Raw genomic sequence first — 13492 nt, 5'->3', positions numbered from 1 at the left:
GCTGTTTGTCTACATACTGGTTCCAGTAAATTCACACTAGCTTCTTTTAGGGCAAACTATCAATGAAAATGGGAGTGGTAGCGTAATTAATCTAAACACTACATTTCGTCGAGGTTCTAGTTCTAGGACTTGTGTGGATTTTTCTCTATGGGTTAGTATGACAGTGAAGTGTAAAAAGAGATGGAATCAAATAAAGGTATTGCATTACATATTGTATCGTGTATGAAGAAAAGACCTCGGTCAGTAACCCAAAATCAGCACAATGTATGGCTTGACTAACAGTGGTCCAACACTGATTTACAATGACAGCTTAAACTGTGACACCAACATTAACATCTTATGTAAATCTGTCCCCACTCACTTTCTTGTTCTTCAACAAAGGATTGCTTTCATCATTAAAGGCTGGATACAAGTCTTCATCCACACACACCCCGTCATCGTAACATCTGGACATCATTTCACCAAGAATAAACCACATAAAGAGATTCAAGAAATGATTTAAAAAAACATCTTGTAACACTTCGTAACTATACAATCAAAACCTATCATAGAATTATTAAAGTTACAAAGTACACAACTTTCAGTGTTATTCTTACCTGCCTACCCAGAGAACAGAGACGAGCCTCACACCACTTTTCTTGGCATTCCTCCATGTAGCCGGGTGACCATTGTTAAAGACTACATGTGTGACTTGTTTACTGAAAGTTTTTGATACCTGTAAAAGAAAATGCATTTAGGTTTAGCAAAGTATACGTATCTATGGTCAGTACAATATAGTGCAAATGTGTCTATGTGTGCTGCGGTCTCACCTGGGCTCCCATTTCCTGCAGCTGCTGAACGAATGGTTTCGAATAGTTTGCCGTTTTGTCTGATGACCACACATCAACATAGGCAACAACATCTGCAGACACATTGAACACAGTCATCAGCGTACACCATAAGCCCTAAAATTCTGCTTAGATTAACTGCAGTAAAACTAGGATGATGTACAATACCTTGAAGAGCTGAACACTTGTTGCTTGTGGTCATTACTAGTCTCTTTAGATTCACCTACACAAAGAAAAACAAGCAACTCATCGCATTTGTGACGCTGTAATTTAACTTCAGAAGGGTGAATATAAAATGTGACAATCTACCAGTCACGACATGGAGGCTTCTGATCTAAAGCTGTGCTGCTTTCAACTTGTAATGCCACTGTACTGGAAATTGAAAGTCTAGTCTGTATGAACACCTGCCTCTACCTGCATTATTAAAACACATTACTTCTTTCCACAATCTATAAGTGTGATGTGTTATAACTTATATATCCATGCAATGTAAATCTGCATCTTCCTAAACTTTTGATAAATAGACATCTTGTCACTTATCTAAAATTTCCCAAATATTTTTCTTACAATATTTTTCCAAAGATGAAGCTGAAAATGAAGAAGCAGTTATTTTACAAATGTCCTATTGCACCAAAAGTTAAGGATATCCACTTTAAAATTCTTTATGGAATATCCTTTCTGGGGAATTTTCAAAACGTCGTTTTGGTATAGATAACAATTTCTCATTTTGGGATGAACATATTGAAACAACTTAACATTTATTTTATAAACGTAAATGTGCTTATAACTTAACGTTAATAGACTAACTTAAACGTGCAGAAAAGCCCTAACAGGTCATTGTTTTGTTTTTATGTCAATGCATGATGCTTGTCTGAACTTTTTAATTTTGTACTATGCGACTTTTGCTTGAAAAGAACTTGCAAACTTCAATTTAGTTTGTTAAAAAGTACTTCTGTATTGTGGTCTATTGTAAATTAAATGACTGAAACGTGAAGAGTTAACATTAGCTAGCTAAACCACCTAATGTTAGCTAAGATTAACGTTAGTTAGCTACGTAACAAGTAAACGTGAATCGATGACTGTAAAGGTTAACTACATAACATTGGTTAATGTGTACGTTAACGTACTAAAGAGTTAGTATTAGCAGTACAACACCGTGAATACAGATATCAACCACTGTTTTAATAATTGCCGTGCACTTACTTTATGTGGCTATGAGATTTAAATTGCGCAGTTCCCTAACTGCAGTTGTTTAATTCGCGCGTGCAGTTTGTGATGCAATGCATTCTGGGACAAGGGCCATCATTGGGTGATGGGTAACAAACGTCACTTCCGACCTAGAAGCGATGGCAAAGGGACCACGATGCGGAAGTGAAGCGTTTTTGTACAAAAGCCCCACCTAAAGTTGGTGTTGCAGTCCGCCAAAAAAACACAAAGAAGAAGCGCAGCTCTCCTTTCTTCCCGCTCTCAGTCGACCGGCTCATCATCAGCTATTTTACTCCTGTTAGTGAAAGCTACACTAAAGATGTCTGACGAGGGTAAATTGTTCGTCGGAGGACTGAGTTTTGATACCAACGAGGAGTCTCTGGCCGCGGCCTTCGGCAAATTTGGAACCATCGAAAAAGTAGATGTGATCAAAGACAGAGAGTCAGGCAATTCTCGCGGTTTCGGCTTTGTGAAATACGAGAATTCAGAAGATGCTAAAGATGCAATGGAAGCCATGAACGGCAAGACTCTGGATGGTCGTGCTATTCGGGTGGATGAAGCAGGAAAGGGTGGTGGACGCTCCGGAGGAGGTTTCGGATCGGCCCCGAGAGGACAACGAGGTGGATACGGCGGGCGTGGGAGAGGAGGTGGAGGATACTACGGAGACAGAAGTTACGGTGACAGGAGCGACCGAGGCTACAGTAATGAGGGGAGATATGGTGGCGGCGGCGGCGGCGGAGGCGGCGGCTACAGGAGTGGCGGATCCAGAGACAATAGGGGTCAGGGTGGATATGGATACCGTGATCAACACGACTACGCGGAGTAAAAATCTCCCTGATTCACGATCATTCCTTGACTGGCCGTATTTCAAAGATGCGCTCCTCAAGAAAAATGTCCACGTGTTATTGCTGACCTTAGTTTTTGTAGTTCTATTGTATTAACGTTAGCTAAGCTCAAGCATCTTAAAAATGTACCCTTGATTATTTTTTTATTTTAATTTTTTTGGTCATTCCTCAATAAACAATGTTACTAATTACAGTTCAAGACTCATTATATTGCTTGATTTGGCATTTTGATTCATCAAAGGCCGTTTGTTAACTGCATCTGTTTAATCTGATTACTGTGGCGTCTCCAACAACGGCCGTAGACATTTGTTCAGCACGTGTTGATCCTCCATTCTGATTTGGATTCCTTGTCACAATGGAGGATCACCACGTGCTGCACGGTCAACCACGTGGTATATGTGCTTTATATTATATAAAAATCTAATGAATGCTGTAATAGTAACAACAATATCAAGTTGAACCCCAAACCAGGACAATAACGTCTGCTGGAGCTTGCTTTAGTGTTGAGGGAAGCAGTCGAGATGCTCCTACTCTCAGCTCATGCCCATGGGATTAACTTTGGTTTAAATATGCGACATTGCTGTTAAACATGAAAAATAGGCTACAACCAATCTTTTCTCTTATTAGTCTTTGATCAAGATGAGTCAAAAGCAGGAAAATGTTCAAATGGAGGGCCACACATCATAAAACTACATTAGGGCTATACAGGATTTTTCCCCCCCCCCAGTTAATTTTAACTGTAAATTAAGTTATTTTTACGTAGTAATCTCAGACTGAGAGGGGAAATAAAAATCATTCCTCTGTGTCTGACCTACCTCTAAACTGAGTGAGGAATTACTCAAACTTTTGGGGAATTTTATGCTTAATTACTTTTACTATTAAAAACTTAGTCTAGCTAAGTGTGTATTTCCCATAAATAGGGAATTCCTTTCAGACTGGTGAGCTTACACATCCAGTGGCCTGCTGTTCATGAAGTTGCAAATTGCAGCATGCTTCAGTGTGTGCAAGGTATCTTCTGTGATCTCAGCATCTGCATTGAATGTGCTGGAAATGGACTCATCTTGTTTAAGTGATCAAAAATGTAACTTTGTTTCCCCAAAGTAATATCTCTACCGGGAACAGTTTTGAATTTTATGTTCTTTGTTATCAACTTTTTTCTTTGTCAGTTTGGCTTCAGGAAGCCTATTAAACACATTGTGAAAAAAAGGGAGCACAATGCTAGAATGTAGTCACCTGAGAAGTCTAATTTAAACCTTGACAGTGAAAGAAAACCTTTAGAAGAACTATTATTGCTGTTCTTTCTATATCTCTTGACAACCACATTACTATGTAAAAATGACTTAATTTACTGTCAAAAGTGGTGGAAAGGATTTCTATTATAGGCCTAATGTGTAGTTGTATGATGAGTGGACCTAAGTTTGGATTTTGTCCAAACCCAAGTTTTCCTGCAGCTTGGAGTGACTTATCTAGGTCAATCAAAGGCTAATAGGACATAAAATGGTGTGTGTGTGTATAGCCTATTGTGTGGTAGGGGTCTCTCAACTGCTTCCCTCACCAACACTGAGCAAGCTCCAACAGACATAACTGTCCTGGATTGAAGTTGAACTTGTTGAAAACCTACCATGCTAACAATTTCAGGTGACCTTTTCAAATTCGTTAGTGTCCAGATGCAATTCATGCTTTAACAAATACAAGTTATTATTTTTTCTTACTTCTAAAGACATCTCATTGTCTTTGCAGACAGGCTGTCTCAGATTAGTCAAACAATTTACAATTTGCATTTGACAGTCTTTACAGGTTGGATAGCTATATTATTTTGGGAGACAAACTATCCAATCTTTGAAAGCATTAATTCTAATTTGCCTTGTGCTTTTTTTTTGCCATGCAGAAAAAAGAACAATTTGTAAATATAAATATTGTTTGATACAGACAAAATAAGGCATTGAGGTGGACAAAATCTTGTTTTTTTGCTAATATGGTAGTCCCACTAATTTGATTATTAAACCAGGAACATATAGGCCTACATGACTACATTGTCCTACAGTCTCTTACATACATGCACAGTCGTAATTGAACATTTGGATTAGGTAGATAGACAATGGTGTGTAATCTATATGTAAACAGGTCTGAAGTGTCAGGGAAGATTTGAGACTCCTTCCCTGTGCCAAAATGGTACACAATTTAATATCCGTTAAAAGCCAAGAGTAAACACATTTATCGTTATTTCAATATTTATTTAACTCATCTAAAGCAAATGTATAATTTTTAATTTAAATGTTATAAACTTACATTTTATCTCAAAGTCACATTTATCACAAAAAATGACATAAATACAAAATAAGTAATAAAATGTCAGAAATAAAACAGCAGCACTACAAAAACCAACATATAGGAAAGTCTCTTAACAGTTTGTTGGTCTACCACCAGCCTCGAGAACAGCTTCAAACAACACCATTATTCCTAAAGATATTCCCTCATTTGGGGTTTTGATGGTCGTAGGTTGGTCAGTAGCTCGCTAAAGTCACAGTTTAATTGACGTCCAACAGGTCACACGTTCGATCAGTTCCTGTTAGTATAAAATGGTTAAAATAAAAAAGCATACTGTAATGAATAATATTGTATACAATTAGTAGGAAGCGTTTAATAGGGACACAGCAACAGATTAGTTTGAAATGAGACATTCCTTTTTTTGTAAATCAACACACTCCTTACTGCTGCTGCTGAATAAGATAAACCAACATTGTACTGCACACTTTAACTTCAAACCACTGACAAAAATGTTGCACTTTATACCACTGTCAAAATCGCCATTAAAAAGGTAGAACAAACAGCAGAAGTTAGTCCTACAACTGTACAGTGTATGGGACTATACCCTAATACAGCAGTATCCTCCAGGGTTGTCATATCAAAGTCAAACAGAGTTGCTCCTGCAGTTGAGAGGCACAGAGGTGTGAGACACCTCCATGTGCACAGTGGACATGGGGAAACGCTCACACTCTTCCTCTAGCAGGCTGCAGCGGCAGTGCAGGAGCACGTCTCTCACCTCCTGATGAAAGTTGGAGTTGAGGAAGCCGTAGATGATGGGGTTGATGCAGGTGGAGGACATGGCCAGCAGGTGGCAGAGGGAGAACAGCAGGTTTAGGTGGCAGATGGGCAGAGCCTCCTGGTTCCAGTCTGACACTGCGTTGAAGATGGTGAGCGGCAGCCAGCAAAGAGCAAAGGCTGTTATGAGGGCGACCAGCATGATGTTGATTCGGCGAATGTGGGTCATGCGCTGGCTCTCTGGGGTCCTGGCGCGGTCCAGCATGTCTTCGCGGTGGCGAAGGCGCACAAAAACTCTAACATAACAGAGCAGGACCAGCAATAGTGGACCACAGTACTGGAACAGCAGGAGCCATGTGGTGTAAGCGAGCCTGTATTGCTGGGATGGCCAGTGCTCCAGACAGACCTCTATATGTGGAGAGGTGGGGACATAAGAAAAGACGTTGCGGTATGAATTTGGAAGCGCAGATGAGTTTTTGTATGTGTAGGAAATAGGTTGAGGTGGAGATGCATTGGGATTAGCCTGAGCAGAGGCTTGGTGATGAAGTGGAGACTGGTGCAGGTTCAAATTGGTATATGGCTCACTTGTGAGTAGCTGAAAGGCCAAGAATGGTGAGGAGGTGAAGCAGGCCAGAATCCAAATGAGAACGACCACCACGTAGGCCTGAGGAATGGTTGGTTTCCACCCAGAGGGGTTAATAATGAGCTGATGTCTTTCCAGAGCGATGAACACCAGAGACAGTGCAGACACGGTCACAGACGCACACTGGATGAATGGCACCAGTCGGCATAACAGCGCCCCAAACACCCAATGGTCCATTAGTGTGTATATGACAGTGAAGGGGAGGCAGAAGATGCACACTACGATGTCAGAGAATGACAGGTTGCAGATGAAAATGCCAGTGACATTGACTTTTTCTCTGCGACGGGCGATGATGCAGATGAGGCCGATGTTCCCCACCAGCCCCAGCACCATTGTCACACTGTACCACACAACTAGACACGCTGTGAGGACAGGAGACATAGGGCACTGCTCATCATGCCCGAGAACAGCGAGGTCTGAGAGGAGTTGGGTCTTATTCCCCAACCACTCCTGCACAGACTCATGAGTGGTTCTTCCCTCCCAAGGTAAGGAATGTGTAGAGGTGGAACTGTTGAAGGGCAGAGGCAGAGCTGTCGTTGACGGAGAAGACTGGCTCTCGTTGCTACTCGAGGACATCTCACCAGGACCTCTATGTCATCAGTCCCCAGGATCAAACATGCATCTGAGACAGAGAGAAAGCACAGAGGTAGACAGAAAAAAAACAGTAATCACTTGCAAAGTAGTTACTTTTACAGTCAAAGGTTCTGTTCATGTGGAATTGATACTGTTGTTCTGAGAGAAGCAGAGAGTGAAGGAAAGGCAAGATCCTTTTTTTTCCTATCAAACATCCTATCCTATTCCATCCTGTGGCTGAGGAGAAATAAAGCGTAGGAAAGATGTGTGACTTCACTGTGAGATTGTGTTTAAGCATTGTCATTAAAACATGCCCTTATGTTCTATCTTTAGCCATGCTAGTGGCATGTCTGTTCGGATGACAATGTCAGTTTGACTCAACAGCTGTTTAATGGATAGCCATGAAATTTTATTTTATTAGTTATTCATGGTTCCCAGAGGATGAATTGTTATGACTTTGGTGAGCCTTTGACTTCTGTGGCTTTAGTGCTATCATGAGGTCAACATTTTAATTAAATGTCCAATACTTTGGTTCATAACCAAATAAGGTAAAACTAATGACTTTCTCATCAGCCCTCACCTGTACTTTGTGTTTAAGGCTAAACCTGCTAAACACAGTACAGCCTCAAGGAAGATGTAAAGTTTACTTGTAGTTACTCTAATTTTGTGTTGATTGTCCACAAAATACACTTACAGAACATTACACACCATAATGAGGTATATAAGACATTTTAAACCGTTTACACAGTTTATAATATGCAAAATGTGATACTTAGCAATACTGCAGTTGCACAGAGTAGTTTCAGTTCTTGGGCTTAACAATCACTCTTTTTCTCTTATTCTTTATCCATCTTAAGACTTTCCAGTTCTCCTCCCACAAATGAACCCTCCAGTCTGGTTTCAAGACTGAACATAATAGCTTAATGACAATAAAATTAATATGCATACATTTGCACAGAGGCTTCTATTTGTCAAGCAACAATGATTTTTTTAGTATGCCAAAGTGAAAGGGTATGACATTGTCAGAATCCTAAAAATGGATTCTAGCTCTCTCCCCTAAAACCTCTGCCATGTGCTGTGAAAACCAGCATCGCAAAGAAAATGAGCCTGTCATTTTCCATTAACGGCACACACACTTCGCTATCAGTCACTTCACACTGCATCATTACTAACCTACTCTGTCAGTGTGTTGAGTGAGCTGCAGGCAGGGTGATACAGCATTGATCATCCTTTGTTCAGTGATGAAAGGCAAGTGCAATGTAACCAGTAACCAGATGTAACCAACAGCTGTAACAAACAGCTGTTAACATGCAGCTGTACCAGAATGGAGGATCCATAGACACCAGCAGGAGAAAACGGTTAAATTTCCCAAATAGGCAAATATCAAATATGGTCCTGTCATGTTGCAACGATGTGACACTGTAGGATGAACATCCAGCAAGTAGGTGTGTCATTATGATCATCCCCTTTCTAGAGAAAAATCTCTGCAGGATAAGGAACACTGTGACCTGACACCCTTCGGTCCATCATATTCTTTTTTTCTGCCTCAGCAAAGTGTCCTCCATCTCTGAGAATAGTGCTCTCTGACAGGGAAATGAGGCACTGGGTGACTGTCATTTCCCTTGAACCAGACTTAACCAACATGGTCATCAATGTTTTTCTAAAAGGTCTTCTGTAGTAGCTTCCGATAAAACATTTTGTCACACTGCATGACAATTTCACTCTTCATTATCTGCCAAAGATTCTCTGTAGCAATACCATGCCATGTTAAGATGGTACTCTTTATGACTGCATCATTGTATTAATACATGTTTCCTTGTTATTCATAGTAAATTAGATTTTTCAGGTTTGGAAACTTCATGAGTTCGACTAGAATTTAAAAGGTCTGAAGGTATGAGCAATCCTAGAGGGCGTGACAAGAGGATTTGTTTGTAATTAATTAGACAGTTGTAGTATAAATAAGCAAGTTTGAAAATGGAAATCACAAGCAGAAAGCTTGCATATATGTGCTTGACAGAGATTCAAAGAGAAAGCCCAACCTCTTAATTAACCTCTGTGCAGTCACTGATTGAAATCTATTTATATAAATTGTGTATCTTAAAAGATGCTTACTGTAATAGTGTTAATAGTGTGCTTTAAAAAAAAGAATCCCCCCTATTACAACTTCACACCAGACCACCACTGAATATTATCACTTGCTGGAATCCGCGTATGAATTCATTTTGCACACATACCCAACACACTCCGTCAGTTTGACTATTTAGAATCAATTTTCTTTCCTCCTACATGAGATGATGACCCAAACCTCATTTTTTTCAGCTGGGAACATCAATACACTATTACTATGAATAATGTCATGAGATGGGATTTTCACACAGCAATTGCAACATTAATGCATGTACATATTTTTTTCCCTGGTTTTCTGTTTTTTCCAGATGCCCTGCTGAAATCGGATGCATATTCTCAGAAATACCTTTTGTGTACTGCTATAGTTTCAATGTATCATTCAAACATGTTTGCAATAGTTGAGACATGCAGTATATTTGCATATCTATGGACACTATACAAACGGACAGTGGTGAAAGAACACAGCATTAATCTTATAACTGATTAACAAAAATAAAAGACACTGACCTTTGCTGACAAAGATCATTATTGTGCATTACAGATCGTTATTGTGTGAAAAAAATAAATAAATAGAGCACTCACGTGGTGGGTTGGCTGGAGTGTAGTGTCTCAGTGATGCCAAGATGACAGAGGAAACAATGCTCTGAACAGGTGTGAAACTACAAATATGAGAGTTGGAGAAGGAGCTGAACATCACAACCACCAGAACGTTTTCTGTCAGAGACAAACAGGGAGGGAAGAACCCCTATTATTGGGCAGTTAGAGCCTTCTGGGTGCCAAAGACCCTCTGAGCACTGAGCTCTGCTGTCACACAGTGGTGAATTTGTTCAATTACAATGCTAAAAATGCCACCTGCTGTGTTTGTTTGTCTTGTCTGACTTCATCACCACCTTGGCAGAGCAGGCGTCCTTATCAACAACCAGCTCACAGTCCTCAGAAATGTGTACTGTGTTTGCATCAGACAAAAAGAAAGATTATCAAGATGAAAAGAAAAATAGAAAAAATGATAGAAAAACAGTCTTCCGAAAAGCGTCCGGGGGTTTGTATTGAAATTATGAATTGGCTAAAAGTAGGGGAGTCTTTCTTTGGTCGTTTATTTTTTTTTTTCTCACTTCAAATTTATATATTTAATTTCAGAATTCCTTTGCACTTTGCCATATAGACAACAAGCTTTATTATTATTATTATTATTATTATTATTATTATTATTATTATTATTATTATTATTATTATGTCTATCTCTTCATGGTATTTGTTGACAATGAGGAAAATATAGGATACCACCGGCTTTATCCTTAAAGGTCACACATTCTAAAGTCATACTGTAGTTGAAGAAAAAAAAAAAAATATATTAACACTTACATTCAGTCACTAAAAAAGTTTAGCAAATGTGTATAGACGCCTGTCAGTCATCCTCAATCCACTCCAGATCAATTCTCTTTTTCCCCAGGAATCACCATACGTCCGAGGTAGAAAAGTTATCAGTTATCTGTCATGGATCCAGGGGCGTAGCTCAAAATTCTGGGCCCTGTAGAAATGCATTTTCTATGGACCCCTCCCTCATCCACAGCTATTAATTCTAGCATTTTTTGGGCCCTTCTCACATGAGGGCCCTGGATACTCAGTCCCCTTCCCCCCCCCCCAGTCCGACACCCCTGGATCAGAGCCATAGAGATATTTCTCTATCACTCTGGTATGGATGTATTAACAGAACGTGCTGTAGTCTTGCATTGCCAGATCTATAACCCTACTCCACAGTTGAAAATGTCACACCAAATATCAACCAGTGTGTTTTAATAGTTGCCGTGCCCGTGCACATAGCCTACTTTATGGGACAGTGGGGTTTAAATTGCGCAATTTAGTTCGCGCGTGGTGCAATCATAGACAGTAGACAGTATGCAATTTGTGATGCATTGCATTCTGGGACAAGGACCATCATTGGGTGAACGTCACTTCCGACCTAGAAGCGATGGGCAAAACACTATGCGGAAGTGAAGCGTTCCTGTCAAAGCCAAAGCTCCACCTAAAGTTGGTTTTGCAATCCGCCAAAAAAACACAAAGAAGAAGCGAAGCTCTCCCCCCCTCCCCCCTCTCTCTCAGTCGACGGGCTCGCCATCAGCTTCTTCACTCCTGTTAGTGACAGCTACACTAAAGATGTCTGACGAGGGTAAATTGTTCGTTGGAGGACTGAGTTTTGATACCAACGAGGAATCTCTGGCCGCGGCCTTCGGCAAATATGGAACCATCGAAAAAGTAGATGTGATCATGGACAGAGACTCGGGGAAATCTCGCGGTTTTGGTTTTGTGAAATACGCCAATCCAGAAGATGCTAAAGATGCACTGGAAGGAATGAACGGAAAGACTCTGGATGGTCGGCCGATTCGGGTGGATGAAGCAGGAAAGGGCGGTGGACGATCCAGAGGAGGCGGAGGATCGGGCCCAAGAGGACGAGGTGGATTTGGCGGGCGTGGGAGAGGAGGCGGAGGATACTACGGAGACAGGAGTTATGGTGACAGGAGTTACGGAGATAGGAGTGACAGAAGCTACGGCGACAGGAGCTTCAGTAATGAGGGGAGGTTTGGTGGCGGCGGCGGCAGCCAGTACAGGAGTGGGGGTGGCGGATACAGAGACAATAGGAGTCAGCCTACATATGGTGACCGCTCTTCATATCGCGAACAACACGACTATGATGCTGAGTAAACGTCTCCTCGATTCAAGATCGTTCCTTGACTGGCTGTATTTCAGAGATGCGCTCCTCAAGACAAATGCCCACGTGTTATTGCTGACTTTGTAGTTATGTTGTATTAGCTAAGCTCAAGCATCTTAAAAATGTACCCATGATTTTTGGTCATTTCTTAATAAACTATGTTACAAATTACAGTTCAAGACTCTTTACCTTGCTTGATTGGCCATCTTAGTTCCTCGAAGGTAGTTTAATTGTTAACTAAAAGACATCTGTAATCTGATTAGTAAATTACTGTAACGTTTTAAACGTCCCAACAACGGCTCTCCACATTACCGATACATCGATGGGGGCTCGTTTTTTTCCCTTTTTCATTAGTTATTTCCCCCTCCGTCTCTTGCCAGGTTTTAAACTGAGTGAGGAAATAAAACAAATTACTCCATAAATACTTTGGGGATGTTATGCTAAATTCCCTTGCTATTACAAACTTAGTCTAGCTGAGGCTCCTCTGTGTTGCAATTTAATTACCAAAACAGTGAATTCCTTTCAGAAACTACACATCCGAAGTGGCCGGATGTTCATGTATCTTCTGTGCTCTGCTCAACATTTGCATGTTAAAATGTATCTTGTTAAAGTGATCAACAAATGTAACTTTGTTTCCCCCAAAATAATGTCTCAACCGAGAACAGTTTTGCACTTTTTGCAGAGTTCGTACAGGTGCTGGCCATACACACACACACGCATGTAAACAAACCGCTCTATGAGGATTGTAAACACTAAAACTAAAGGGTAATGCAAAAGTGCTGGAATACGTAGGCTAAATATTAATATAACAGGTTGCTTAGCCTATATATCTGAACTAGGTGGATATGACAGTGAAAATGAACATTTCCTTTAAATGACATAGCTAGTAATGTTAACGGTATGTTCGTTCCTTCCATTTATAATAATAACTAGGCTATTTGCTAGATGCTCTATAGATCTTGCGATTGTTGCTGAGACAGAAAGAAGTCTCGAACAAAGTTAATTTTATCCTGATTTATCCGTCTTTAATAAATGCCATTTTTGGGTCGTAACATTACACATGGATCCAGTTTACTTCAGTGACTATGGGGAGAGTGGCGCAGTTGCGAAACCCACGTGACCAAATACAGGAAATTACCCGTTGGGCTGTCTTGCTTCTAAACCATAGACTGTATTCACAGTCGTTGTTCTAAACTGAAGCATACATACATCTCGAGCATGGGTGTATTATATTGATCACGATACATCCATGTTATAAACCGTCTGTGGTTAAACCAATGCATAACCAGTTAAAGACTTACTGAGGTGACTACACTTTACAGATGAGAATACCAATATAAATGTGAACTACAGACTCCTCATTCCTTTTCACCCTGTCTGCGCTATCACTCACTCAACCATACCGTGGGTGTTTTGGTTCCAGTTGGGTGTGGATCGTAGCTAGCAGAATAACATTTTTAGGTGTGCCTACTGGATTTTGATTTTATGTTTTAGGATAGTCTACTACTCACATTCTGATGTA

General features: G+C 40.4%; 4 protein-coding genes across 10 annotated transcripts in view; 2 read left to right on the top strand and 2 right to left on the bottom strand.

Annotated features, from left to right (window-relative positions):
• Window positions 1-2137, bottom strand: part of mcph1 (microcephalin 1) — a 32020-nt gene extending 29883 nt beyond the window's left edge. For all 5 annotated transcript variants that reach the window (XR_005637199.1, XM_039784940.1, XM_039784941.1 and 2 more), the window contains exons 1-5: window positions 2031-2137; window positions 996-1050; window positions 810-901; window positions 597-715; window positions 362-446 (exon numbers count right to left, since the gene is read on the bottom strand). Coding sequence is in view for 4 of the 5 variants with exons in the window: in XM_039784940.1 (XP_039640874.1) it covers window positions 362-446; window positions 597-715; window positions 810-901; window positions 996-1029 (330 nt within the window). In the remaining variant the exon portion in view is untranslated. The remainder of the gene's footprint in view (window positions 1-361; window positions 447-596; window positions 716-809; window positions 902-995; window positions 1051-2030) is intronic.
• A 76-nt stretch (window positions 2138-2213) lies between these two features.
• LOC120548584 (cold-inducible RNA-binding protein B-like) lies at window positions 2214-3071 on the top strand. Its single transcript, XM_039784950.1, has one exon. The coding sequence runs from the start codon at window positions 2353-2355 to the stop codon at window positions 2857-2859; it is 507 nt and encodes a 168-aa protein (XP_039640884.1). The 5' UTR covers window positions 2214-2352; the 3' UTR covers window positions 2860-3071.
• Window positions 3072-5186: 2115 nt separating this feature from the next.
• Window positions 5187-12415, bottom strand: npy4r (neuropeptide Y receptor Y4). Of its 3 annotated transcripts, none has more exons than XM_039784945.1 (4): window positions 12160-12415; window positions 10116-10209; window positions 9846-9977; window positions 5187-7185 (listed from the first exon to the last, which is right to left on the bottom strand). In XM_039784945.1, the coding sequence occupies exon 4, from the start codon at window positions 7137-7139 to the stop codon at window positions 5790-5792; it is 1350 nt and encodes a 449-aa protein (XP_039640879.1). In that variant the 5' UTR covers window positions 7140-7185; window positions 9846-9977; window positions 10116-10209; window positions 12160-12415; the 3' UTR covers window positions 5187-5789. The 3 variants fall into 3 exon arrangements, with proteins under 3 accessions (XP_039640879.1, XP_039640878.1, XP_039640880.1); XM_039784944.1 differs by lacking the exon at window positions 12160-12415 and adding an exon at window positions 10626-10866; XM_039784946.1 differs by lacking the exon at window positions 10116-10209 and having other exon boundaries at window positions 9846-9922.
• On the top strand, window positions 11220-12143 carry LOC120548583 (cold-inducible RNA-binding protein B-like). Its single transcript, XM_039784948.1, has one exon. It carries the CDS (start codon window positions 11418-11420, stop codon window positions 11961-11963), a length of 546 nt encoding a protein of 181 aa, XP_039640882.1. The 5' UTR covers window positions 11220-11417; the 3' UTR covers window positions 11964-12143.
• Window positions 12416-13492: the final 1077 nt, after the last annotated feature.

The sequence above is a fragment of the Perca fluviatilis genome, chromosome 19, assembly GCF_010015445.1.
Source record: "Perca fluviatilis chromosome 19, GENO_Pfluv_1.0, whole genome shotgun sequence".
Taxonomy (NCBI): Eukaryota; Metazoa; Chordata; class Actinopteri; order Perciformes; family Percidae; genus Perca; species Perca fluviatilis.
Note: the sequence above shows the minus strand (reverse complement) of the source record. Positions and strands in the feature narration are given on the sequence as shown.